General features: G+C 40.9%; 1 protein-coding gene and 1 long non-coding RNA gene across 2 annotated transcripts in view; one reads left to right on the top strand and one right to left on the bottom strand.

Annotated features, from left to right (window-relative positions):
- Positions 1-252: 252 nt before the first annotated feature.
- Positions 253-17,349, top strand: LOC121455759. The gene is made up of 3 exons (XR_005975541.1): positions 253-313; positions 1,156-1,257; positions 17,090-17,349. It is a non-coding gene; the product is annotated as an uncharacterized LOC121455759 (long non-coding RNA).
- The window catches only part of Cand1 (cullin associated and neddylation dissociated 1), a 42,042-nt gene continuing 31,127 nt past the window's right edge, over positions 14,041-24,955 (bottom strand). The window contains exons 10-15 of the mRNA XM_041663424.1: positions 23,216-24,709; positions 22,393-22,488; positions 20,487-20,656; positions 20,242-20,406; positions 19,308-19,415; positions 14,041-14,656 (exon numbers count right to left, since the gene is read on the bottom strand). Of these exons, the coding sequence (XP_041519358.1) occupies positions 14,432-14,656; positions 19,308-19,415; positions 20,242-20,406; positions 20,487-20,656; positions 22,393-22,488; positions 23,216-24,709 (2,258 nt within the window). The 3' untranslated portion in view covers positions 14,041-14,431. The remainder of the gene's footprint in view (positions 14,657-19,307; positions 19,416-20,241; positions 20,407-20,486; positions 20,657-22,392; positions 22,489-23,215; positions 24,710-24,955) is intronic.

The following is a 24,955-nucleotide window of genomic DNA, read 5'->3' on the forward strand; positions in this document are numbered from 1 at the left end:
CTTTCCTACCATGTCCGCACACCCCTTACCTGCCTGTTACCCCTCCCCCATTAAAGTGCACTGACATGGGACGGCCGCGTGTCTGTGTCTTCTTCCTCGCTTAAGGTCTTTACCCTCTAACCCGCAGAATTAAGAACAACATGGCCCGCTACCACCATTTGGAACCTACAGCATTTCTGCTGCCTACTGCCACCGGGGATCTTGCAGCATTTTTTAAAAAACACTGTAGCGGAAGTTACGACAAAAAGAAGGAAGAAAAGAAATGAAAAGAGAAAAAGAGACAGAACTGGAGACCCCGGGCCTCCAGGCATGGGTGAGCTGAGGGGCTGGCTAAGGCAATGCCATCCCAGGCACGGGCTTAGCAGAGGAGACAAGCCGAATTGAATGCCAGCGAAGGGAACAACCGAGGCCCTGAAAGCCTGCGGTTGGAGGTTCCCCCAGCCCTAGAAACCGCAAAGGGTTGCCGGGAGCTCAACAGTCAATCCCTTGGGTTAAAAGAGATGGTTAAGCTGGCCGAGAAGGGGACACTCACGATTAGTTGATTTTTTGTTTGGAGGAGCTGCGTCCAGGCAGATGGAACAGCTGATTTTGTGTGTGTTGGATATTATGCCCAAATCCATGGGGTCCCCACAAAAGCCAACAAAGGAGACTGAGTCCCATATGTAAAAGCAAGAGCCTTTATTTTAATCTAGTTTGCAAACTTGGTCTCTCTGCATGTCCAACATATTGGAATAACTGGAGAGCCCCGAGCCAATTAGAATTGGGTTTTTATAGTAGTAAAGGTGGGGATGAGGGGTCTCTGAGGTTAAGGACCCTGATTGGCTGACATTTTTCTAGGGGTGTCCTGGTGAGGTGCAACAGCAGTTGGAATGTCAGGGGTTACCTTTAAATGGTCTGCTCTTGGGTGGGGGTTGGGTAATCTCAGCTTGTGGTGTTTTTCTGCTACCAGGCATTGTCTCAGGGTAAACTACTGAAACTCAGGCCTCTTATTTAAGTTTATCGATGGCCAGAGTCCCAGGTGATAATGGTGGGAAGTAAAGAACTTTCTTTGCGTAACCTGCCAAGACTTAGATTATCATGGCTAGCCCCCACATTGAGAGTTGAGGTGCTTGACCACATCTTGGGGTAGCTGATTAATTTTGTGTTTTTATTTAGGGCTCTGTGAAACTGGCTGGCTGGCAGCTTGGAACTCGCAAGGTGCTGGAAAGGCAGAAGATTATGTTTGGAAAAAAATTTAGATCCTGGTGATTAAAGGAGGTGAGTCCCAAGATGGAAGATGGAGGGGATCTTGAGAGGGTAGAGGAGGGAGTTTCCCAGAGATTGTCAAGACCAGGAATGATAAGGGAAGAATTAAATGATACTTATTCTGGGAAAGTCTGGTCCATTTAGATACGTCCAATTGGCTCCCTGGAGCTTATGAAAAAATGTTTGAAAAGAAATAAATTTTAGACATATTAAAAGCTTATGATTACAGTAGTATGGTGTTGGAATAGAAGATGGTGGGGAGGAGGGAAGAAAAGAAGGGGGAATTATTAGAAAGGGAAATTGTTAGACCCCTCAATGTTGTACCCGAAGCAAATCTTAAGGCATCTCTTTAGCATCATGGTATTACCTCAACATCCTGGAGACACTGCTGCAGTCAGTGATAAACCTGTTATGTTAAAATCTGTTTTGTGAATTTTTTGGCGTCTGGGGCAGTGAATGTCCCCAAACTTGTTATTGTTTCTTACTACCTGGGCTTTTGGTAATCTTTGTACCTATGGCTCTATGTTTAATAATGGTCCCTGTAATAGCAGCTGATTGGTTAACTGGAAATCTAAGTATGACACTGGAGATATAGAGAAGCTGGTAAAGCAGATAAGAGAAAGAGGAAGAAGGAGAGTAATGGAGTTTTTGGCACAGGAGAGTTGAGTAAGTTGTTGAGACTTTTATTTTTCTGGAACTGGAGAAAAAGTGACTGATCTTTGGTGGCCTCTGGAACTTAAGGAAGCAGGGCCCTGTTTGAGTATTTGAGGAAGTATCTTGAGCTGGAAGAGTAAAAGGTTTAAGATGCAACAGGTGGATCCAATGAGGGAGTCCCTGGAGCTTGGCAGCTGTGGGAGTTGCAAGAATTACTTTAAAGGGGACCTACCATTTAGGGGTAAGGGGTGTTGGTCTTGTGGGAGGGAGAATAGTACCTGATCTTCTAGTTTAATTGGTGGTGGGCATGGATTGGCACATGGTTGAGGTAATGATTAGTTGGTAAAATCCCATAATAGGGAGCGAAGATGGGATAACAGCAGAATAAGCAGGTGATCAGGAAGGGGAGAGGTTTTAGGGGAGAGGCCAGTAGTTAAAACTGGCCACCCATACATGTGTTCAAAGGATGAGATGGAAAGGGGGCTTTGGGGGAAGAGCCCTAAACCTAAGAAGACCCAGAGGCAAAAGTTTTACCCAGTCAAGGTGAAGCTCCTGTGACATCTTAACAAGAACATTTTTTTAAAGGAGCAGTTAGTTTGTTCTACCTTCCCTGAAGACTGAGGATGGTATGGGATACGAAAATGCTAAGAGCCTTAGATAAAGTTTGAGAGATCTGGGAGGTAAACTCTGGGCCATTATCCGACTGAGGAGAGGTTGGAATTCCAGACAGGGGATAATTTCTTGGAGAACACTGGAAACTGGGCCCTCTTGTTAGTGGTGGGAAATGCTTCAATCCACCCAGACATGGTGTCCACCAAAACCAGGAGATATTTAACTCATCTGACTGTGGGCATATGAGTAAACTCAAGCTGCCAGTCAGTTCCTGGAGGGGACCCCCTAGCCTGTTGAGTAAAAAAAGGGAAGCTATGATATTTGGTCTTGGGATCTGACTTTTGACAGATTTTACACGAGGTAGTGATAGATTTTAAGAACTCTAAATCCTCAGAGGCGGGTTGGAGGTGAGCATTGACAAAATGAAACAGAGCTTTGCTACTAGATGAAAGAGGTGATGTAGGTAGGATAGAATTTTCTGGGTGTTAGGGAGTGTCTGTGAGAATGTGGGCTGTACTGTATAAAGCCCCTGAGGTGATTGATGTAGGTTTGGGCTCTGGAATGCTGCTGTTCTTGAAAATAATGGAGCTGTCAGTCTGATGAGACCAACAGTGAATAATACCTATAGTTTTGGGGAGATGGGAGGCTTTTAACAAGTCCATAATGTAACTTTAGTTAGTTATGGATCCTTCTTTCATTGTAAGAAGCCCACACTCCTTTCAGATAGCTGCGTGGGACAGGAAGATATGAAAGGCATATTTAGAGTCTGTGTAAACATTTAAAAATTGTCCCTTTTGCTAACTGGAAGGCACAGGTAAGGGCTATTAATTCAGCCTGCTGATTAGTTGTATGAGCAGGGAGTACCTGTGCCTCCACCACCCCAGAATCTGACACTGTGGCATAGCCTGCTCTACGGGTCCCCTCACATAAAGAGGAGTGTGTACCAGGAATAAGTGGTCTGGGACAGTTTGGCCTTCTGTATATGTGAGCGGTGGGGCAGTAGATCCTCTAAGGTTTCTATGAAGGATTAAGATGGGGAATAATTAATGTTAGGTTGAGGTAGGAGATTTGAGATATTAAGGGGTGGGCAGGATTGGAAAGTGACTGTGGCATCTTCTCCTAGTGACACCTGGAGGGAAAGAACTTGGGAAGGAGGTAAGGTTTGTAAGCCTTTGTAAGTTAAGAGATGGAACTGATTGTGGTGGGTGACCCAAAGGTTAGTTTATTTGACTCACGAATAAGAAGCTCAGCAGCTGCTAAAGTGTGTATGCAGGGTGCCAAGTCCTGAGTGGTGAGGTCCAGCTTCTTTGACAGGTACACTTCAGGTGCAAATCAAGGTCCCAGATGATGTCCTAGAACCCCAAGGGTATATCCCTCCTTCTCTGTTACATAAAGTGAGAAAGGACAAGTTAAATCCGGGAGATGAAGAGCAGGAGCCTGGATAAGGGCTTGCTGGAGTCTCTGAAAGGGTTTAGGGAAGAGGCTCATGCAGAGAGCTGAGAGCTGCCTCATATAAGGGGTAGGTGAGGAGAGAAAAAGAGGGGATCCAGGAACGTAGGAAGCCAGCTATTTCTAGGAATGATAAAACCTCTTCTTTTGTGGAAGAAACTGCAAAGGACTGAATCAGCTTTTTCCTGTCTACAGTAATAGCTTTTTGGGTTGGGGTAATAGTTAATCTCAGGTAAATGACCTTAGAAGGTGAGACTCTATAGCACTTTTTGGACAAGAAATTTAAAAGAGCAAAGATATCAATTTTGCTAATCTCTAGGGATGGACTGAAAATAAAATATCATCTATATACTGTATGGGTTTAGATTTAGGGTGAGACAGTGAGAATAGATCAGAAGCTAAAGCCTGACCAAATAGGTGTGGGCTGTTCCAGAATCCCTGGGGAAGGACAGTCCAGATGAGCTGTGTGGAGAGGTGAGGGTCAGGGTTAGGCCAGGTGAAGGCAAAGGTATTTTGAGATTGAGAGCTGAGAGGAATAGAGAAAAAAGCATCCTTGAGGTCTAGAACTGAGAAGTGGGAGGTTCCTAGAGGGATAGTGGAAAGAAGTGTGTAAGGGTTAGGCACTACAGGATGAAGAGGGACCACAGTGGAGTTAATGAGCTGGAGGTCTTGAACCAGGTGATAGGTTCCATTAGATTTTTTTTTAACAGCAAGTATAAGAGTGTTAAAGGGAGAAGAGGTGGGGTGAAATAGCTTTTTTTCTTAGAAGGTCAGAGATAATAGACTTAAGTCCCCCAAGGGTCTGGAGAGAGAGGGGGTACTGCGTTTGGGTAATGTGCTTAGTAGGATCTTATAATTGGATAATGATGTGGGAATGGTGTTTAACAACAGAGGGGTTTTGGGTGTCCCAGACTTGGGGTCCACCTGAAAGGCTGGTAGAGGAAAAGACACATTGGAGCTGGGAGGTTGAGAGGCTAGAAGGAGGTGGAGGGGAGCTGCTGGTGAATCTGGGATAAGGAGAATGGAAGGAGCAAGCAAAACTGAAGCTCCTACTTTTGCTAAAAAAAAAAAAAAAAAAAAAAAAAAAAAAAAAAAAAAAAAAAAAACTCTTCCCATAAGAAATACTGAGCAGATTGGCATGACTAAAAATGAATGAGTGAGATAAATACCCCTAAAAGCACAGTTAGTTAAGTGGTGGGATCTGCTGAGGAAGATGAGGCTGTCCCCCGACCCCAACAATAGGGGAACAAGAAGGATAGGTGGCCCCCAGAATTCCCTCAGTACCGAGTATGTGGCTCCAGTGTCCAAGAGAAAGAAGATGGGCTGTCCTGATACCATGATGTTTACCCATGGCTCCCTGTTACAGATGGTGGTTGTGTTTGAGTCAAAGGAGCTTTGATATAGGGAAACTCCTTCCATCTGCCTGTGCACTGACAGTAGTTAGAAAGCTTCCACAGAATATTGGAATCAAAGGTGCCATTAGGCCGCCACTTTAGATTGTTACCTAAATGGTAATGAGGCCATTTTTTTGAACAAAGATGGACAAGTGTAAGTCTGTAAGTAGAGCATTAAGTCCTGGGGTTTTAGGGCCTCTAAAAGGCATCCCAAGGGGGAGGTTGGATTGATGGTCTTTGAGGGCTTGTTGCTCATAGCTGAAACCATGAAAACCCACCAGAACAGTGACATCACAAGGCTTATGAGAGAATGCCTCCTCTCTATAGGTGCTGTGTAAAACAGCAACACCACAAAGCCTAGGAAGACGTCTCTTCTCTACAGGCAGGATGTTGTAGCCTGACTGGCTCTGGTCTGGGTGACTCAGAAGCCAGAGAAACTAGAGGCCACTCCGAGTGGTCTGTCACAGTGGGACCACTGAGTAGTGGTCCAAAAGAAAAGAAAAAGAGAAAAATCCAAGGACCCTGGGGTCCAAGGTGAACGCACTGCTTGGTGTCTGCAGTGCTAGCATGTGTGGACTACCCTGGGTTGTCCGATATGGTTTTAGCGGCGGGAAGCAACCAGAGATGAATGTCAGCAAAGGGCTCAATTGTAGCCATGAAGGCCATGGTTGGGGGCTTTCCACCTCTTTCTAGGAACACCAGAAGATTTCCTGGAGCTCAACAGTCAATTTCTCAGGTTTGGAGAAATGGTTAAGCTGACAAGAATGGGGAAATCCACCAACTGAAGCTGGTGGTGTGTGTAGAGGTTCCATCAGGCAGATGGAACATGTGGTTGTGGGAAAAATACCCGGTTCCGGATCCCGACCCTGGGAGAGGGGCCAGAGGGCCTATTGAGTGTCATGGCACCAAAGAAATTACCTGGTGAGAAGAAAGTATGAAACACGCAACAAACCTTCTTAGGAGTTTATTAGAGGAGACGTGTACAGGCCTGGTGAAGTCGGTGTGCAGAGAGGGCTGAAGATGGTGCATCCAGCTTTTAAAGGCTGTCTAGCACATGCACACAGGGGGATGACACAGTCATGTCATTTGCAGATGATGGAGCTCACGCATGTGCATAGGGCTCATGTAGCTGTGCCATACATAAGTGATGCAACCATGCTGCACGTGGGTCATGCAGGACCTTTTAAGGTTCCCGGGGTGGCTAGGTATCCTGAGGGCTTGTCTGCCCACATGCGGCCCAGGAACCCAGAAGTGCCAGACATGCTGCTTGGCTAGAATCCTAACAAGGAGTACTGTTTCTCATTCTTTGTCCAGGATCATGTTTTCCCATCTCCCGAAAAGCTGAGGAGTCTTTCTTCAGGTCTTGGAAGCCATGGAACTCAGAGTAGACAGAATTCCCAAAGTCTTAGTCATTGCGTAGAAGCACAAATTGCTACCAACTAGCTGTGCATAACTGTCTGTGACGGTTAAATTTGGTTGTCAACTGATTGGATCAGGACTTGATTAAGAGGGTATACCCATAAGATTTCTCTCTCTCTTTCTTTTCTCTCTCTCTCTCTCTCTTTTCCTTCCTTCCTTCCTTCTTTCGTTTGTTTGAGACAGGGTTTCTCTGTGTAGCTTTGGAGCCTGTCCTGGAACTCATTTTGTAGACCAGGCTGACCTCGAACTTATAGAGATCCACCTGCTTCTGCCTCTTGAGTGCTGGGATTAAAGGCGCGAGCACCACTGCCTGGCCAGATTTTCATCATTAGGTTAACTGAAATAGGAGGCCCTACCTTAAGCATGGGCAGCACTCCCCTGGAGGCCCAGCGTAGTTTCATCAGAGCCTCCGAGAGTTTTAGGTTGGTCTGGCTTCCACACTCCAGACATAAGAAGGACCAAGGGAAAAGCTTTTGCCTTTTGCCTGTTTTACTTCCCATCTTGTTGGCAAGTTCATCTGTTTCTGCCACTGCCACTGTTTCAATCCTTTGCTCGCATTAGAAAGCGGAATTTGACTTTACAATACAGACCAAAGATCAGTGACTCTAGGAATCTTCTGGACCTTCACCACCACATTGATACTGTTGTGGAATCCATCCTCATGGACAGAGCGGCTCCTAAGTTTTCGTCCTGTCTAGTGTGAAGACAGTCATTGTTAAACTACCTAGACCATATCAATTAAGCCTACCTAAAATACTTTACAATATATATTTATTCTATTGGTTCTGTTCCTATAGAATAGATTAAGAAAGTAACAACACATGGATTGAAAAGAAGGCTCAGAGGTTGAGAGCACTTGCTGCTTTCATAGAGGAGGTGGGTTCCCAGTACCCACCTGAACAATAGTCCTTAATTCCAGTCCAGAGAATCCAACATTCACTTCTGGCTCTGTGGGTACCAGGCACGCATATGGTACACATATATGCAAACAAAACTAAAGTACTTTTTAAAATCAACACATGAACTGTAAGACTGGAGATGTGTCTGAGAAACCAGCAGCATTTATGAGTTTACAACAAACCAAAGAGCACAAACAGATGCTATATTCCAGCAGCAGAAAGTCCTTGCCATTGTTGTTCCATGAACAAACCTGATTATAGGCTAGGGATGGATTTATCAATCATAGTGCTTCTACTCATCTTTCAGTTCCTTTAGTCTTATGGTAGATTTGACTGTGGAAGGCAGAACTGGTATTATAGATCCAGACCTATTCAGTCAATTCTCAAGCAGGAACCAGTGCCAACCACTCATAAATGGAAACTCAGTGCATATTTTATTAAACTGCATAGGTTGGGTTAGCAAGTCTTGGTGAGAGGTCTCTATCATGAAGCGGTCTCAGGTTAGTCATTCAGGAGGAAGAAACTGCAGCTGTAACTTTTGTACACATCGCCAATATGTGCTACTTCCCTGACCCTGACCTGAGGGAGGCTTTGCCAGTTCCCATGGGTCTCAGGCATTGGGGTCCTTGTCAATAATACATCCATTCAGGATGTCATCAGCTTTGCTCAGGGCTTTCTCTACTCCCCACAGTGTCAGAGTTAAGGCTGTAACCGCATTGGTGAAGTGATGAGGTTACTGGGTTTAGCTGAGTATAGAGCAAGGGCTAAGAAGTAACACTTAAGGGAAGCAGCTGAAATCCAGGAAGAGAACAGGAACTGCACAAGTAAGTTATCTAAAACATCAGGAAGAGAAACCCTGTCTCGAAAAACCAAAAAAAAAAAAAAAAAAAATCAGGAAGAGGAAATGGACTGCAGGCCTCTGTGATGTTTCACTGACTGAGGCTCACAGAACTTGATGGCTAGAAGAATGTACTAGTTAACTCTCTCCTGTTGATATAAAACATCATGGCAACTTTCATCAAAACCACTACAAGAAAGATCTTGGAGTTTAAACAGTTCAAATAATCAGATGGAAAAGTCCGTATTGGACTAGTAGTGATCAGTTGAAACAGTGGGTGGTTTCAGTTAGAAGGGTTTGAGATCTACAGTACATGATGACTGTAGTTACCTTTCAAACTTAAGGCAAAACTTCCCTCCAAAAAGTATTTGATGTATTAGATGTGCTAGCTTTAATCACTTTGGTACACACACATATACACACACACACACACACACACACTTTGTGAAGCATTCATATATTCCATTCTAATTTGTCAATTTATGATATAAAATTTACAAAATTAGGAAAAAAGAAATAAGGTAAAGATTTGATGTGGGATTCCTCTCTGTATGCTATGAATGTTTTATTACCATTGGTTATTAAAGAAATTTTGGCCCGTGACTTAGTAAAGTCAGCTGGGAAATCTGAAGAGGTATAGAAAGTAGGCAGAGTCAAGGAGATGCCTTGTAAGCTCGTCTTTCTGGCTTCTTACTTTGTAGAGATCTGATGTTGGAAAACAAAGTAATGTTTTAAGTGTAGATTTTATTTTTATAATTTGTTACTTTTATTTTATGGGGAGGGGGTGTCCATGCACACAGTATGCATGTGGGGGCAGAAGACAGCGAGCAGGAACTATTTCTCTTTCCAACATGTGCACCCATCCCAAGAATCAAGCTCAGGTCAGCAGGCCTTTACCCAGGGAACCATCTGGCATCCCTAAATGTAGATTTCAACACAGAAATCCTCTATGCAAAAAAAAGTATTCAAGGTTACCAAGCCCAGTTACCAATCTGCTGTTAAATTCCTGGATAAATTAACCTCGTTAATATTTCGTTACTGTGCAAAAAAAGTAATTAATTATCATCATTACTGATGCTATTTCTTCCAAGCAAACTGAGTCTCTAAACTCACTCATTCAGTGGTCTTATTTCAAAGATAATTTGTGGCAGTTCTTCAGCCATTTTGCCCTACCATCTCTAGTCTTCAAAAATTCCAAGGAATGTCAAGATTCATACTAAATCACTTTCTCTCTGATCCTGAGCTAATTCTAGAAAAATAGCAAAAACCTGTTATAGTCAATCTGACTTGACTGTTGTCATATATGCTTTGGAAACATGAAAAAGATACCAATTTGGCATGACTAGGAAGCAAATTAATGAGCAAACTTATGGAAAGGTTTTTGATTTTAAATCTCTTTCTTGGCTGGGCAATGGTGGCTTAATCCCAGCACTCAGGAGGTAGAGGCAGGTGTACCTCTGCAAGTTCGAGGCCTGGTCTACAAGAGCTAGTTCCAGAACAGGCTCTGAAGCTACAGAGAAACCCTTTCTTGAAAAACAAAACAAACAAAAAGGAAATCTATTTCTTGGGCTTGGGTGTTATTAAGAACTCAAGTGCATTAGACCCTTTTGGTCACCAGAGTTTACACGCTGCACACCAATTTCAACTGTTTCAAACACTTTACACTACCAGCCCTTGATAATCATATTTCTGTTAAATATGCCATGTTATATCTGGAGGAAATTACATGACTTCCTAAAGACCGTCGATTTATAACATTGGACACTGTTGTGTGTAAGAGAAAGCTGTTTTCACTGAACCATGCTAAATGGCACAATCAGTTGATTATAAGCAACACCTAACTGTATAGTAAGATGAAAACTTGATACATAGGAAGAACTCTTAGTAAAGATGAGAAGTTTACCTTTTTTCAAAGAGACACCTTTTTAACTGATGCTGGATACAGTGGCTAGAGATGAGAAAATTCTCAAAAAGAATGGATCTAACTGTGACAATGCAGAGTCCCCTCATCCGGGGACCTGGAGCAATCTCTGCTGGCCTCCAATCTTACAACACACACTCAACAAATGTAAACTCTTAACAGGGTCAACATCCAAAATCTTTATCTAAAGTAATATTTCTGGTCTACTGCAGTATAAAGTCTGAAGGAAAACATGGATTTTATTTCTAGAATAAGGAACCAGGAGTTTATTTCCAAATCTCTTAGGAAAGCCTTTCTTAGTTTACATATGGCGATGATTGCAAGCAAATACATGTCTTACACTAGGCGTACAGGTACATACACATTTAGCTGTCCTCACCTAAGCAAGCAGTTGCAGTTTTGTTTAAATGTGAAAAAAAAAATCTGTGAAACAAGCAAAGTAACTTTTCAGAGTAATAGCTTATTACAAGTTAGTAACCACGGGGCTGCCATGGTATCATTCAGAACACAACTCTATAGCTTTTCAGCCATGTGTGAGCATTCCCATGTCACTCATGAGCATCAACTATTCCCAAGTGGCTAAATATGCTAACCCCAACATTTTGTTTCAAATAAGTTTTCTTCCTACTCTCTCTCTCTTGAAGACCTGAGCAAAACAAACATTCCAAAACCACCCAGAGACCTGATATTAAAGGTTTGAGGGATCCAACATAGAACTTTAATCTATTAAATAAATTTCAGATTCTGTCTCATTGATACAGTAGGTCTAGCAGAAAACAAGCCCATACATCACCTCTTGGTCATTCTCAGAGTTGGTTGGTAAAATGCCCAAGGAAACTAAATGTCCTTTGGGATACCATGCTAGTTTTCCAACAGAACAAAACCATGCTACTGAAACCCGTATGTCCTAAACTATAATATAGGTCTTCCCATAATCCTTATTAGTATTACCAGGAAAACAAGCTACTTTTGTACTTGAAAAGGGAAAAATAAATAATTTCCCTTTGTGTTTTTCCTAAGAAAGCAGCTTTACCTGGTGAGCTCTGGGTAGCTGCTGGCACACTTCTATTGTGTTCCATTTTTCAACCAAACATCAATTTTCCACTCCACAGAGTTTAATTAAAGACTGTAACTTAGTGAAAATGAAATTCAGGAAAATCAACAATTTGAATTTTTCTTGAAAGCTTTCACATCTAAAACCAAATTTTGACAACTTTAAATTTTCTTCCCTCTTTTTTTTTTTTTTTTTTTGGTTTCTGTTTTTCAAGACAGGGTCTCTCTAGGCATCCTTGGCTGTCCTAGAACTCACTCTGTAAACCAGGCTGACCTCAAACTCAGAGATCCACCTGCCTCTGCATCCCAAGTACTGGGATTAAAGGCGTGTGCTTCCACCACCCTGCTTCTCAGTTAAAAGTGAGGCAGAAACCACGCCTTCAGTTATAAAGCATCACTATACACTTGTTCACGTAAGCCAAAGTGGCTCTGAAGACTCAAGACCAGATTAAAGAAAGCTTCAGCAGCTAAGAATTTTATGGATGTCAACATGTTCAACTTCAATCATGACTTCTTATATGAGGCTGAGCTAGATACAAAAATATTAAAACACCCTATAGAAGTTAATTGTGTATGCCCCTGTGCTGTTATTGTTTATGCAAGGACTGTGTGGATTAAAATGGACTCATTTGGTTGCTCAGTTATGATTAATTTATGTAAATATAAAATATTGGACAAAGCTATCATATTCCAATCTTTTAAGAATTCTAACTGCTAGTAAAGCAGCAGCTTTTAGATATCACTAATAAAATATGATTAAATAGTAGCAGTCAGTCCTACTAAACTTATAAATAACTCTTGTTAGACTTCTTCCTTCCTAGACTTTTAAGACAGTCTAAACCCAAAACTCAATGCATATTGAGCTTTCTTTTAAAAAATTCCAAATAGATTTAAGCTAACTGCAATATACTCATAAAAACTGCCAACAGCTTGCTCTCACACTGCTGAGGTCTAGGAACCTCCCTGACAGAGAAAGCCAGGCAGAAGCCCTTCCCTCGCATCTGGACTATATTCCCTTCTGCTTCCTTCCACCTCAGATCTTGAGCACATCACTGTTAGTGTGGCTCAGCACTTCAACCCTGAGCATTCCTGATTCCTCTGCTCTGGATGGATGGGAACTGTGACACTATATATAAAATAGCCATTAAAGCGGTATTTTCTTCAGAAAAGAATTTATCAATGTAGGAAAATGAGTTGACTTGCAAGACCCAAAACAGACAAACAAAAACATAACATGTACCTTGAATTCAAGACAAACCAAGGGAAAAAAAAAAAACAATGAAAGTATATGGGCTTAACTTTAGGTAATTAAGACAGTCACAGAACACATGACTGTCAAAATGTCCAGACCTAGAGCCTGATGAAAGCAATAACCCAAATCTTAACTACATCCTCATCTATACATAGTAATGCATAGTGTATAATCTACTAAATGAGTTTTATGCAAGTTAAGATATAAAATTGTTACCTACTCTATTTTGACAGGGCACCAACTTCATATAATGTTCCAAACCAATGTATAATGGAAATCGTACCAATGCCTTCTGCAGCAGCTGGCATTCAGAGTGCCAAGTTGTTTTCTTATTCACCTGTTATAGTACATGGGACCAATAACTGGGATAGTGTTTAAATTCACAGCTTTACATCTCACGGTGCAGTTTTCAGGCTGATTGACACTGATCGCCCGATCTAGAAACTGCCCCCTTCAAGGCATGTAAACATCATCTGCACGGCATGAAGAGATGTTTTTACTTCAGAATAGCTCTCACTGTCAACAAGAGCACCACGATCTGGAGGAGGCGGCTATAGAGGGAATGTTAGTTAAGCCTGCAACTACAACAGAAAAAACTGCAAAAGCTTCGCTCCCCCAGCAAACAGCCAACACTTACCAAAGACAATATGGAGCTTATGACAAGAGACAGGCTGGGGAGGAGGGGGCTGTAACTCAACTACGAGAAAGCTCCATCTAACAAAATGAGTAATGGGCAGCTTCAGAATTTCCTAAAAACGAAACTTGAAAGCGCAGGTGAGGTTTTTATCCTTCAGTAACAAAGGCAGAACCCAAAAGGAGCGACAGTCTGGCTTTGAGAACTGCTCGGTAGAAACACACACACCAATACGGAACTAAGAAAAACTAAGTACTTAAATGTATAAGATAATTTCAAAAAGTATAGGGTTGCAAATTGCTGTGACTTGATTTGTGGAACACATCTGTAAGTTCACACTGGCGGTTAAAAAGCCAGTTTCAACATTAACTCCCCTCTCAGCAGGAGATGGCTTCTGCGCAAACGTGTCAACACTGCATTGATGCTTATTTGAACTGGCACTGTGAATAATCTGTACATGCTGTGTTAATACGTATTTGTAAACCTGTTCATGCAAGATCAGTGTGCACAAGGGGATATTGTTAAGTCTTACACTTAAGAGTGATACTTTATCTTTGCTAAGATGCCAATCTCTGAAATATAACATCTTAAATGGACATTCTTATCTGCCAGTTAAAAAACAACTTACGTTGCTGAAAGAGGATATACAAGAAAACAAACATGGTTTTTGTGTTGCAGAACTGATTTTAAATGAGAGAATTTATAAAACAAGAAATCCATGGTCACAAAATTTTAACATTTTAATCCTACACATTACAGGGCAAAGAGATACTGGACCCCATCTCCACATTTCATACATCCTAACTTTAGTTCCCATTTCAAATGTTGCCCTAACCACTAAAAACATTAGTGGTTTTACAACCTCTGGATTATGGAAATACAGATTTCTGAAGTAAATGTTATAAAAACAAAAACGGAAGAAAGCTGAACAAACTCTCCATGGAGGAAAACAAATGGAACATCCCGAAGCTTCTAGACTCTTCTCTTCCGTGTCAATGGTCAACTTGTCAACTCAGTGCATTGTGCGGTCAAATGTAATGGTCCCCACGAGTAACACACATCTAACTAGTGTCCATTGATTCCAAATTAGTGGATGAAGAATCTTTTTGGATACTTTCAAAGATGGCTGCCAGCTCAGGGTTAGAGCTGATCTGTGACTGGAATTCACTCATGAGTGGGCTCTTCTCTGCCTCTGGAATGGTTAGCAACGCTGCCACTGCCCTCATAGCGGATCGTTTTAACTCGTCTTGCTTTTCAAACTCCTGCTTGACAGAGTTTGCCTTTACCTGCAATACAAAGTAAAATCAGATCACATGCCATAACATTAACAAAATGTATATGCAGACAGGAACTCCTGGTCCATACGTAAAGCCACGCCCTCATAGTCCAGAAGGCACAATGCACTTCAGTACAGTACACAACAAATCACCTTGAGGCACTACCTCTTTCCTAGTACGGGACACAAGCCCTAATAAAAAAAAAGATTGAAAAATTCAGCCCTATAGAAAGAGAGAACAACTTTGGCCCTACCAAGAAAACAAATACTTAATATTCATCTCCTTTGAACACCAAATAACATTTGCATGCATGCCTTTATTTTTAGTAAAACACTAAACTTGTTTCATCTTCATGGTTCAAAGTCCTCATTCTCCAAGATTCATTTCATTATGTGTCAGTTATGAATCCCTCTCTATCGTATCTTATCCCACACTAATATAACTTCAGTCCACTTTTTACTTTTGTATCTTTTTTTTGTATTTTTTTCTGTTTTGTGTTTTGCCTAAATTCACATACAAAGGGGAAAACATTTTTCTGAGTCTAGCTTATTTTGTAAACCATGATTATCTCAAGGTCTATTCATTTCCCTAGAAATGTATATAATTGGCTGGGCAGTGGTGGTGCATGCTTTAATCCCAACACTTGGTTAAGGGGTAGAAGCAGGTGGATCTCTGTGAGTTCAAGGATAGCCTGGTCTACAAAACTAGTTCTAGGACAGTTAGGGCTACAAAGAAAAACCCTGTCTCAAAAAATATATACAATACTGCTATTCTGCACTGTGTGTGTGTGTTTGCTTGTACCTGTATAGCACATACATACTACAAACCACACTTTAAAATCCATTCATCTCATCAGCACCTACACTGATTCCATAGTTGGCTACTGTGAACAGTGTTACAATAAACATGGTATGTATGTATTTATTTGTATTATAGGTCATGAAAGTTCTTGTCACTTTAATTGTTCTTGAAAATCAGCAAGACTGATTTCCACAGTAGCTAAACTTACTTACATACCTATCAGCACTACCAGAATTCCCTTTTCCTTGCATCCTTACGAGTCTGCTTCTCATTGTTTGATTTTGAGAATGTGAGATGGAAATCTCAATACAGTTTTGATTTGTATTTCCTTAATGACATTTTTATTACTTACTGATCACTTGTAAAAATTCATCTGTAAAGTACCTGTCCAGTTCATTACTCATTTATTTATGAAATTATCTGCTTTGTTGGTTTATTCATATTCTGGGTACCAAGCCCACATCACGTGAACAACGGGCAAAGGTTTCCTCCTGTTCTACATGCTATCTCTTCACCCCATTGTTTTGTTTGCTGTGCGCAATGAAGCCTTTTAATTTCATGTAGTTCTTTCTATGTGTTAGTTTTTGACTTTAAGAGTCCTAGCACGCCTTTAATCCCAGCACTTGGGAGGCAGAGGCAGGCAGATCTCTGTGAGTTCGAGACCAGCCTGGTCTACAGAGCTAGTTCCAGGACAGGCTCCAAAGCCACAGAGAAACCCTGTCTCGAAAAACCAAAGAGTCCTATTCAAATAAATCACTGTCCATGTCAATATACTAAAGCATTGTGTTTCCATTCATGGTTTCAAATCTTAGTTTAGGATCTTTGATCATATTGACTAGATCTCTGTACAGAATAAGAGTAAGGGATCTGCTGGACAATGTTCTTCCACGCCTTTAATCCCAGCACTCCAGGAGGCAGGCAGGTGGATCTCTTTTGAGTTTGAGGCCAGGCTGGTCTACAGAGCGAGTTCAAGGACAGCCAGAGCTATTAACAAGAAACTCTGTCACCAAACAAAAACAAAAAGACAAAACAAAATACCAACCAACCAACTAATCATCAAAATCCCAAACAAACAAAAGCGAGTTAGGGATCTAATTTCGGCTTCCTTGTGTGGACACCCAGTTTCCTGGCATCAGTATTTAGAGGGCTGCTTTTTTTCCCCTCTCCGATTCTCTCAAGTTTCAGAAGAAAAAAGGGGAGGGGACAAATTATTAAAAACAACCAAGCAAACAAAAATAAAGCCCAGATGGCTGTAGCTGTGCAGGCTTCTTCTATCTTTGTGCCAATACCACACTGCTTTTGCTACTGTGGGTCTGTATGAACTTTTAAGTAGCACACTGTGATGCTTCCAACGTTGATGTTTTGCTCAGAAGGACTTTGGCAATTGAGGGATTTGTATTTGTTATCCTGATTTCTCTAGTTTGCACCGAGGCATATAAAAGCCACTGCAGAATCACTCTACTTTGCTAATGGTCTACATCTTTCAAGTGTAAAACCACATTACTATGAAACAGAGATAAGGAGACTAATTACTTTTTTGCTCCTGTTCCCCCCCCCTTTTGCCTTATTACTCTAAGATTTTAGGAATTATAATGAGTAAGAGTGTTAAGTGTGGAAAATCATGTCTTCGATTTTATTTAGAAGGAGATGCTGTATGTTTTCCCAGTAAGCGTAATGCCATCAAGCCGCTGCACACTGCCTTATCCGACTGCGGAACGATCCTTCGGCTTCCAGTTCTACAGGACTTTTCATCACAAAGGGATGCTTAGTTTTGTAAAAGACTTTTTCCTGCATCTACTGAAGTAGTTATGTATTTATTTTTCTTTTTATTTATGTGCAACATTACATTTATTGATCTGTGTATATTATTTGTCTTTATAGTCTATAATAAAATCAACTTGACTTTTTTTTTAATGTGTTGCTTAATTCTCCCAAGTGGATGAGAATTTCTGGTTCTAGGATCACTGAGAAAATTGTCGACAGTTTTATTTTTGATATCTGTATCTGGTTCTAATAGCAGAATGAACACTGCTCTGAGTTAAGAAGGCTTCTACCCTCTCGACAGTATGTGGAATACAGCAGAGTCCAATATAAGATACAAATTCATAGCTATGAGTATCTACAATGGAAAAAAAAAACCTCAGAAATTTCCGATAAGCTAATGATGTACTCCAAAAATCAAGATGTAAAGGCCAACCTGGGCTACACCATAAGTTTCAGGTCAGTTCGTGTTAAACTTGCGAGATTATACCTCAAATATCCTAAAGATTTAGAAAAACAATAATATACAAAACCTGGAAAGCAGAAAGTAAGAAACAATAAAGGTCAGAGTTGAAATCAGTGAGGCAGAAATCAAGAAATTCCCAACAACACAAGAAATAAGCTAGCAGAGATGCTTTTTTGAATAGATAAAACTGACAAAACTATTTTCAAGAGAAAGAGATAAGAGCCAAGTTAATTAGACTTGATACGGAATAAGAAATATTAAACAGCACTGAAATCCAAAAAGAGCATTATGGAATACTGTAAAAAATATATACAAATAAAAGGAAAATTCTAAGTTATGGATATATTTGACCTATAAAACTGAACCAAGTCGAGCAGTGGTGGTACATACTTTTAATCCCAGCATGTGGGAGGCAGAAGCAGGCAGATCTCTGTGAGTGTGAGGCCAGCTTGGTCTACAAAACAAGTTCCAGAACAGCCAAGGCCACACAGAGAAATCCTGTCTCAAAACCACCCCCACCCACCCCACAAATAAAAGAAACCTGAACCAAGAAGACATGCAGAACTGTGGGGGTTAGCTTTTGTCAACTCGACACAATCTGGTGTTAAGAGAACAGAGAAGGTCCACCGAGTAAACTGTCCATCAGACTGTACTATATATAGGTAGCCTGCGCGCGCAGTTTCTTAACTGATACTTAGAAGGGCCCAGCCCACTGTGGGTGGTACTGTCCCTGAGCAGGGTACTGGAGTAAATAAAGCAAACTGAGTAAGTCAAGAGATGCCGTCAGTAAGCAGCACTCCTTGGCCTCTGCACCAATTCCTGCCCTACATTCCCTGTCTGGTAGTCAACAAGCTGTAACATGAAATAAACCCTTTCCTTCCCAAGTTGCTTTGGTCACAGTCTTTATCACACCAATAGAAAGCAAATTAAAATGCAATGAGGTTGACGCAGTAATAAAGAATTTCCCAAGAAAGACAACCCTAAGACTGAAGAGATGAACTTCTGAATTCTATCAGACCCTTGAAGAAACACCAGTGTTCCTCAAAGGGTTTCATGAAACAGAAAAAGAACAAAATTAAAATTTGAAAAGTGAGAAAAAATAATAAGCTAGGAATCTGTAGTTTTTAAATAAAGTATCAGAAAAAGAAAAGATAAAAACTTTTCCTTAAAAAAAGAATAAAGATAAAAAAGAAAAGCTTTTATCTTCTTTTTCGGAGACAGGGTTTCTCTATGTAGTCGTGGGTGTCGTAGAACTCACTAGTCCAGGCTGGCCTCAAGCTCACAGACATCTATCTGCCTCTGCATTCTGACTATTAGGATTAAAGGCGTGTGTGCCACCACCACCTGACTTTTTTATTTGTTTTAAAATTAATTTTATGAAACAAAACAGTAGGCATATGCCTGTAATCCCAGCATTTGGGAGCCTGAGATAAGTAGCAGAGTTGGAAGCCATCCTAACTAAAACACAGGATTCTGCCTCAGAATACACATCCACACTATGTAAATTGCATATATTAAGAATTTAAAAAAATTTATGGTCACAAAATTTTAACATTTTTATCTTAACACAATTCTTTTCCACAACCCATAATTCCTATGCCAGATGTAGCCTACGTTAAGGGCGACGATTACCTTAGTTGTGCAGGTAGCACGCAGGGGTTCAACCAGTCGGTCCAACCTCTGTAGTACCGCACTTGGACAAAGGGTAGAGAGTCGCACCAACATTAAAAATGTCAGCATCTATAAGGAATAAAAAAAGATTCAATTTTTCTAATGACACCTTCTGACACACTTTTAAAATAGAAAACTATATGCAAATTAAAGCATCACTGTAGTTTAGTCTGCCACTCAGAGTGAGATTCACAGCACACCTTGTCTGAGGTGAATGCAAGGGAAATGCAGCTGCCATGTGTCCTACAATACAAAACTAGAAAGCTGCTCTCAGCTTTGACTGCACAGCTGAATCACCGGGGGAAAACACCCACTCCTTAGCGAGGGTTACCGCATCTGCAGAAGGCAGCAAACTCATTCACATGCAATGTAAGTAAAATTCACTGAATTAGATACGTGTTCAACTGGATGCAAAACTTTATAGGAATTTCTACTTTCTCAGTAGAGTTTGGGAGGGCAGATGATCACTTAAAACCTGAAAAATCTATATTACAATATTCTTTCTTCCTTGGACTATAAAGGCCTACGATTGTATCATAAAAGTGAAATTCAGGTACCATGGCTCAGTAGCCACCTTTGCTCTACCAGGCCAAAGGTCCCTGCTAAAGAGTATCACGAAGAGTATGTTCATTTACTTGATCGTTTTTAAGTCACTCATTTACTGACACTGAAAGAGACACAGACGACACACAGGGTAAATAGGACAACGAGACACAGAAGCCCTCAACCTCAAAGGCAGTGACTCCTCCAAACACGCTGCAACTGCTGTCTATATGTTGTGATACATGGCTTAATTTTTCTCACTTATATACATCTAAGTAAATTATACACACAAAAGTTGTTACATCAAAGTCGATTAAATAAATCCTTCCACAGATACTCACAAACATCTTACCTTAATATCATAATGGTCCTTCAAACCATCTTCAACATGATTTAGAAATTCAAAGATATCCAGTCTATCAAGACAGCTGTCCAGAAGTGTATACATACACTCAAAAGCCGCTTTTCTGATGTCCAGACCATCATCAACCGTGTGTTTAAATGGACCCATTTCTACCTGCAAGAACAAGAAGGAACATGCAAGCAGGTGACAATTAAAGACACATGCAGGTAACAGATGGGATCTAGCTCACTCACCTCTCTTATGAGTTCCTTTCTAACTTTTGTCTCATTGTAAAGATGAGGAAGGACAGAGTCCAGAAGGTCCCTTATCAGCGACGGTTTGTTGTGGGCTGCAGAATTGAATGTGACCAAGGCCACTCTTCTTACGTTCAAATCTGGGTCTTCCAAAGTTTTTAGAAAATCACCTGAAAAATTGTTAAGAGAAACAACATATTCGTGGTAAGCTTAGAACACAATTTACACATTATTTTTTCTAAACTGCCTTAGCTATTGTGGGTCTCACTGCTATTTCTTCAATGAGGGCCACAGAGAAGCAGATATAAGATTAAGAGAGCCATTAAGTTTATTTCAGCAGCATGAAAACAAACCATCATTGATGAATGTGTGTACATTTTCCATTGATAACTTACAATTGGCACCTAAAAAGCAGAGGACATATAAACAGCACCTAAGATCCATCATTTACTACTTTCTATAAATACTTTATAAACAGATGAGTTATTCAGAAGCAATGGAGCAAGTAGCCAGCAAACATAACCTTAAAATTCCTTCCACTTTACTAGAAGCAGCAAGAAAGTAAGCTAACCAGACTCAGCAGAAATACAGATCATCAAAGGACAGAGAACTGCACCTAACGCCATCTGTCTTCACTGGGAATTATAGGAATTAACAAAAGCACAAGAGTGTGACCTACCAGGATAAATGTCAAATATCCAGGTACTACTTACACAGATTTTAAAGTCTGCTATTATGAAAATGTACAGAAAGAAATTAAGATGAAAACTTCCTTGAGATCACACATATGGTGCTTCAGATCATTTCCCATATTAACTGTGAAGCTCTGGGCAGGTACTTTAAGTCAAGAGCCCAATTTCCCAATCAATATATGGAGATAATGCTTTCAGGACCCTGAGCAGAGCAAAAGCACACAGCACTGAACAGTGTCCTGCAGATAATAACTTCCTCATCAGTATAGAGAAACCAAGTCAAGATGATGCGAAACTGCACGATCAATTTCAAGTGGAGCAAACTGATAAGTGAGGGGGACTACAGACTATAGGTGCTGCATCTGGCAGCATCTTCCCCGCATCCTATAGTTCACAACACAAATGTCTGAGTACATACTTCTATAGGGAGGGAACAGGTATCTTCTAGGTCTTGCAAGACTACTCATTTGTATCTCTATCACCTAACTCTAAACTGACCCCCTTTCCTGCACACTGAGAAATCGACTTAGCCATTCCTTGTGCCACTGTCACCTGACCTTAAGAAAACATCAAATTATACCCTGAGGAGTTTGAATTACTATTAGCATTAGCGTAACCAATGATGAAAACATTAAAACATAGGAAAGCTATAAAAGTCTAATTCCAGAAACTATCTTAACAAAAATAGGAATGGCTCTAGTGTTTCCTGGGTTTTCCTCTCGATACTTCTGAGAATCAGACCACCCAAGCTTTCACCTTTCTGTTCTTAGGTTTGCGTTATCTTATATGGGAACTTCTCTATGGATCCTGAGTCAGAGGGTTCCGAGAAATCACCAGAAATTGAGGCTCTAACAACACAGTAAGATTCCTTTATTCGGGGCTGGAGAGCTGGCCCAGGGGTTAAAAGGACGGGCTGTTCTCTAGGGCGTCTATTTGCTTTATTCATTCCAGCCATTTTAGGCCATCCCCAAAATGTGGTGATCAAGGAATCTAACTATAGGCTGCCATATTTGACGACTTCCGTTATAAGCAAATCATTTGGTAGTTCTGATAAAGAAATGCCTATATAACTGCTAAACTTGTAAAACTATATATTATGAATGATCTTTATAATGAAACAATTACCTTGGTGCGTTTCACTTCCCTAGTAATAAGGCTATTGAAGCAACAGTACTTTCCCAAGCAGCTCAGCAGTACCTGTTGTCTCCACTTACCTATACAGTTCTTCAATAGTGGATCAATAGGCTGAGGATGATCAGAAATAGTAAACTTCACAGCTGTAACCACTGAGCTCCGAGCATATGATGACCCTAATAAAAAACAAATTGAAGTCCATCAGCATGCACTCCACTAATGTCCATGAATGACATTGTAAAACTCATCATTGTCCCCAAAGGCTGTCTTCTTGCTCTCAAGATACTAAATCAAGAGTTTCCTACCTTAAAGGAACAATCTTACCGGATTTTAGAAGAAAACTTGTCTGCTATGAAGGAGCAAGCAACAGAAGACCTAGCCCTCACAAAAGGAACTGTTAAATCCATGAAGGGACTAGATAAATCTACAGTTCATGAAATTTTTAAGTAACAATATTTTAAGACTGAATAGCGTTATCACTTATTTTTCTAACTAGGTAAACACTGATAAATCAAAATCTCTTCTAATTTCTTATATTTAAACTCAGCAATTTCTGCAATTCTAATAGAATAAGTACTACCAAGGTCTTCATATTAAATTCAAGAGCTGTCTTCTCTATATTCTAATTCCAAATAATAACAATAAAATGTAGTCAGCATAAAGAACTAGATTACATTAATTAAGAAATTATCCAATCAGGCTTTATCCTTCTCAGAAACAAAGTCCCTTTGAATATCACTTCACATTACAACACATACCATGCACACAACACATTTTCATCAAATTTGTGACTTTAACACATTAAAACAAAAAGCAGATGGTTTTAGTTCCTCAACTGGCATTGTTCACCAATAAGTCAACAAACTTGGAGGTGAGAACAGCTAGATAGGCCTAGATACCCACCTGATATCAAATACCCTTTCAGCCGCGGGAGGAGCGTTTCAGGATCTATAAGAGTGAGCTTCCCTAGACATTCAGCGACAACGTTTCTGGTGCCTTCCTCTGCACACTCACAGTGCTTTAGCAGCAAGGCCCAGATGTTCTCAACATACGGCTTAAGGCCTGCCACCGATGCAGAGCTGATGATCTCCTTCAAGGAATGAAGCAGAAGATACTGCCTTTTGGGCTGACTGGTTATTTCCTGTAGTACAAACGGCAGATACTCAGGAAGGTTGCCTACACTAATGCTGCCTAGTGCGTACGATGCAGCTGATTTAACTTCTTCACTAGGAGATGAGAAAGCCTCTAATATTACAGATTTTAATTCCAACTGCCCACTTAAGTCAATATGATGTCCAACTTCTCCAAGAGAAAGGAGTGCTAAGAGGCGAATGGAATCTGTGGACCTTGAGTTCTTGACATCTTGAATAAACTGACCTACTACAGCAGGCCCCTCCTTAGGGCATGCTCTGGTCAGGGCAGCTACACATTTGGCAATGGAATAATAAGACTGCTTATGAGTGAGAGCAGTGCTCTGAGAGTAAACTGGACCAGTCAGCATGCGCAGCAAATCCATGTAGCCCAGGTTGTTTGTTCCAGTGACGACCAGAGCTTGGAAAAAGTCCAGCATGGCACTGAGAGCTCCTCCCTGCAGAAGAGGTGATCTCACAAGACCAATCAGTTCGTTGAGAATGGAGCCACTTATCTTTGAAAGGGAGGAGGGGTAGACTTTTGCCAGGGTAGTAAGAAAGCTGATCGCCATCTGTGAAACATGCATATCACTCTCGCTGATGAGAGGAGGGAGCTCATCCAGGACAGCGTCAATCATGGCAGCAGTCAAGCTGTCGCTATAGTTTTTAATTAGAATATCTAGGGCAGAAAGGGTACCCAGTTTCAAAGCTCTCTGATTTTTCCTGAGAAATGAAGCAAGGATAGGCACTCCTTCTCCCAGGACAGGCCTCAAATCTATCTTCAACGGTGACCCAGCAATCAGTGTCAAAGCTTTCACTGTAGTTAACCGGGTAATTTCATTCTTGAGTCTCTCCAAGAATATCTGAAGTGTATTCGATAAGTCAGGACCCAAATTGTCTCCAAGGTTGCAAATAATTTGTCCCATACAGGAAATAGCCCTTTCCTTGACTTCCTGATCAATATCAGCTGCTTTTAACCTCTTAATTGTACAGGTAAACAGATCTTTGATGTAAGGAGTTGCATCGAACGAGGAAGGCTGCTCTAGAGGCCGGATGACTTTGACCAGCTGCTGAGTGACGAGAAGAGCTTCTGAGGTGATCTTGTAAAATGGGTCTCCAACACAAGCCACCACTGGAGGGACCAATGCCTGAACGTGAGGGTGGAAGACTTGAGGAGAGTGGTTACAGAGGATCACGTACAGGCACGACAAGGCATCAATCTTCAAATTCGATGAGCTGGATTTATCATTCAGTGAGAAAATAATTCCTGAAAAAAGCCAAGAAAAATATCTAATCGTTTCTATGTAGTTTTCAGAAAGACTTAAAATTTCCAGCTGTATATAATCTCTAAAATGGCAGGTGCTTTACAATCTATAGAAAATATTAAATCCCCCTTACTTACAGGGGATAACTTCAGGTGTTCAAACAGATTAAAAAGTTGTGGGTACAAATTTTCATAAATTTTAAGTGCTAAAATAAAAGTGCTTAATAAGTATCCAAAGAGATTGTTCCT

The sequence above is a fragment of the Microtus oregoni genome, unplaced genomic scaffold (assembly GCF_018167655.1).
Source record: "Microtus oregoni isolate MIOR12 unplaced genomic scaffold, Mior012 000001F_ref0000356, whole genome shotgun sequence".
Classification (NCBI taxonomy): domain Eukaryota; kingdom Metazoa; phylum Chordata; class Mammalia; order Rodentia; family Cricetidae; genus Microtus; species Microtus oregoni.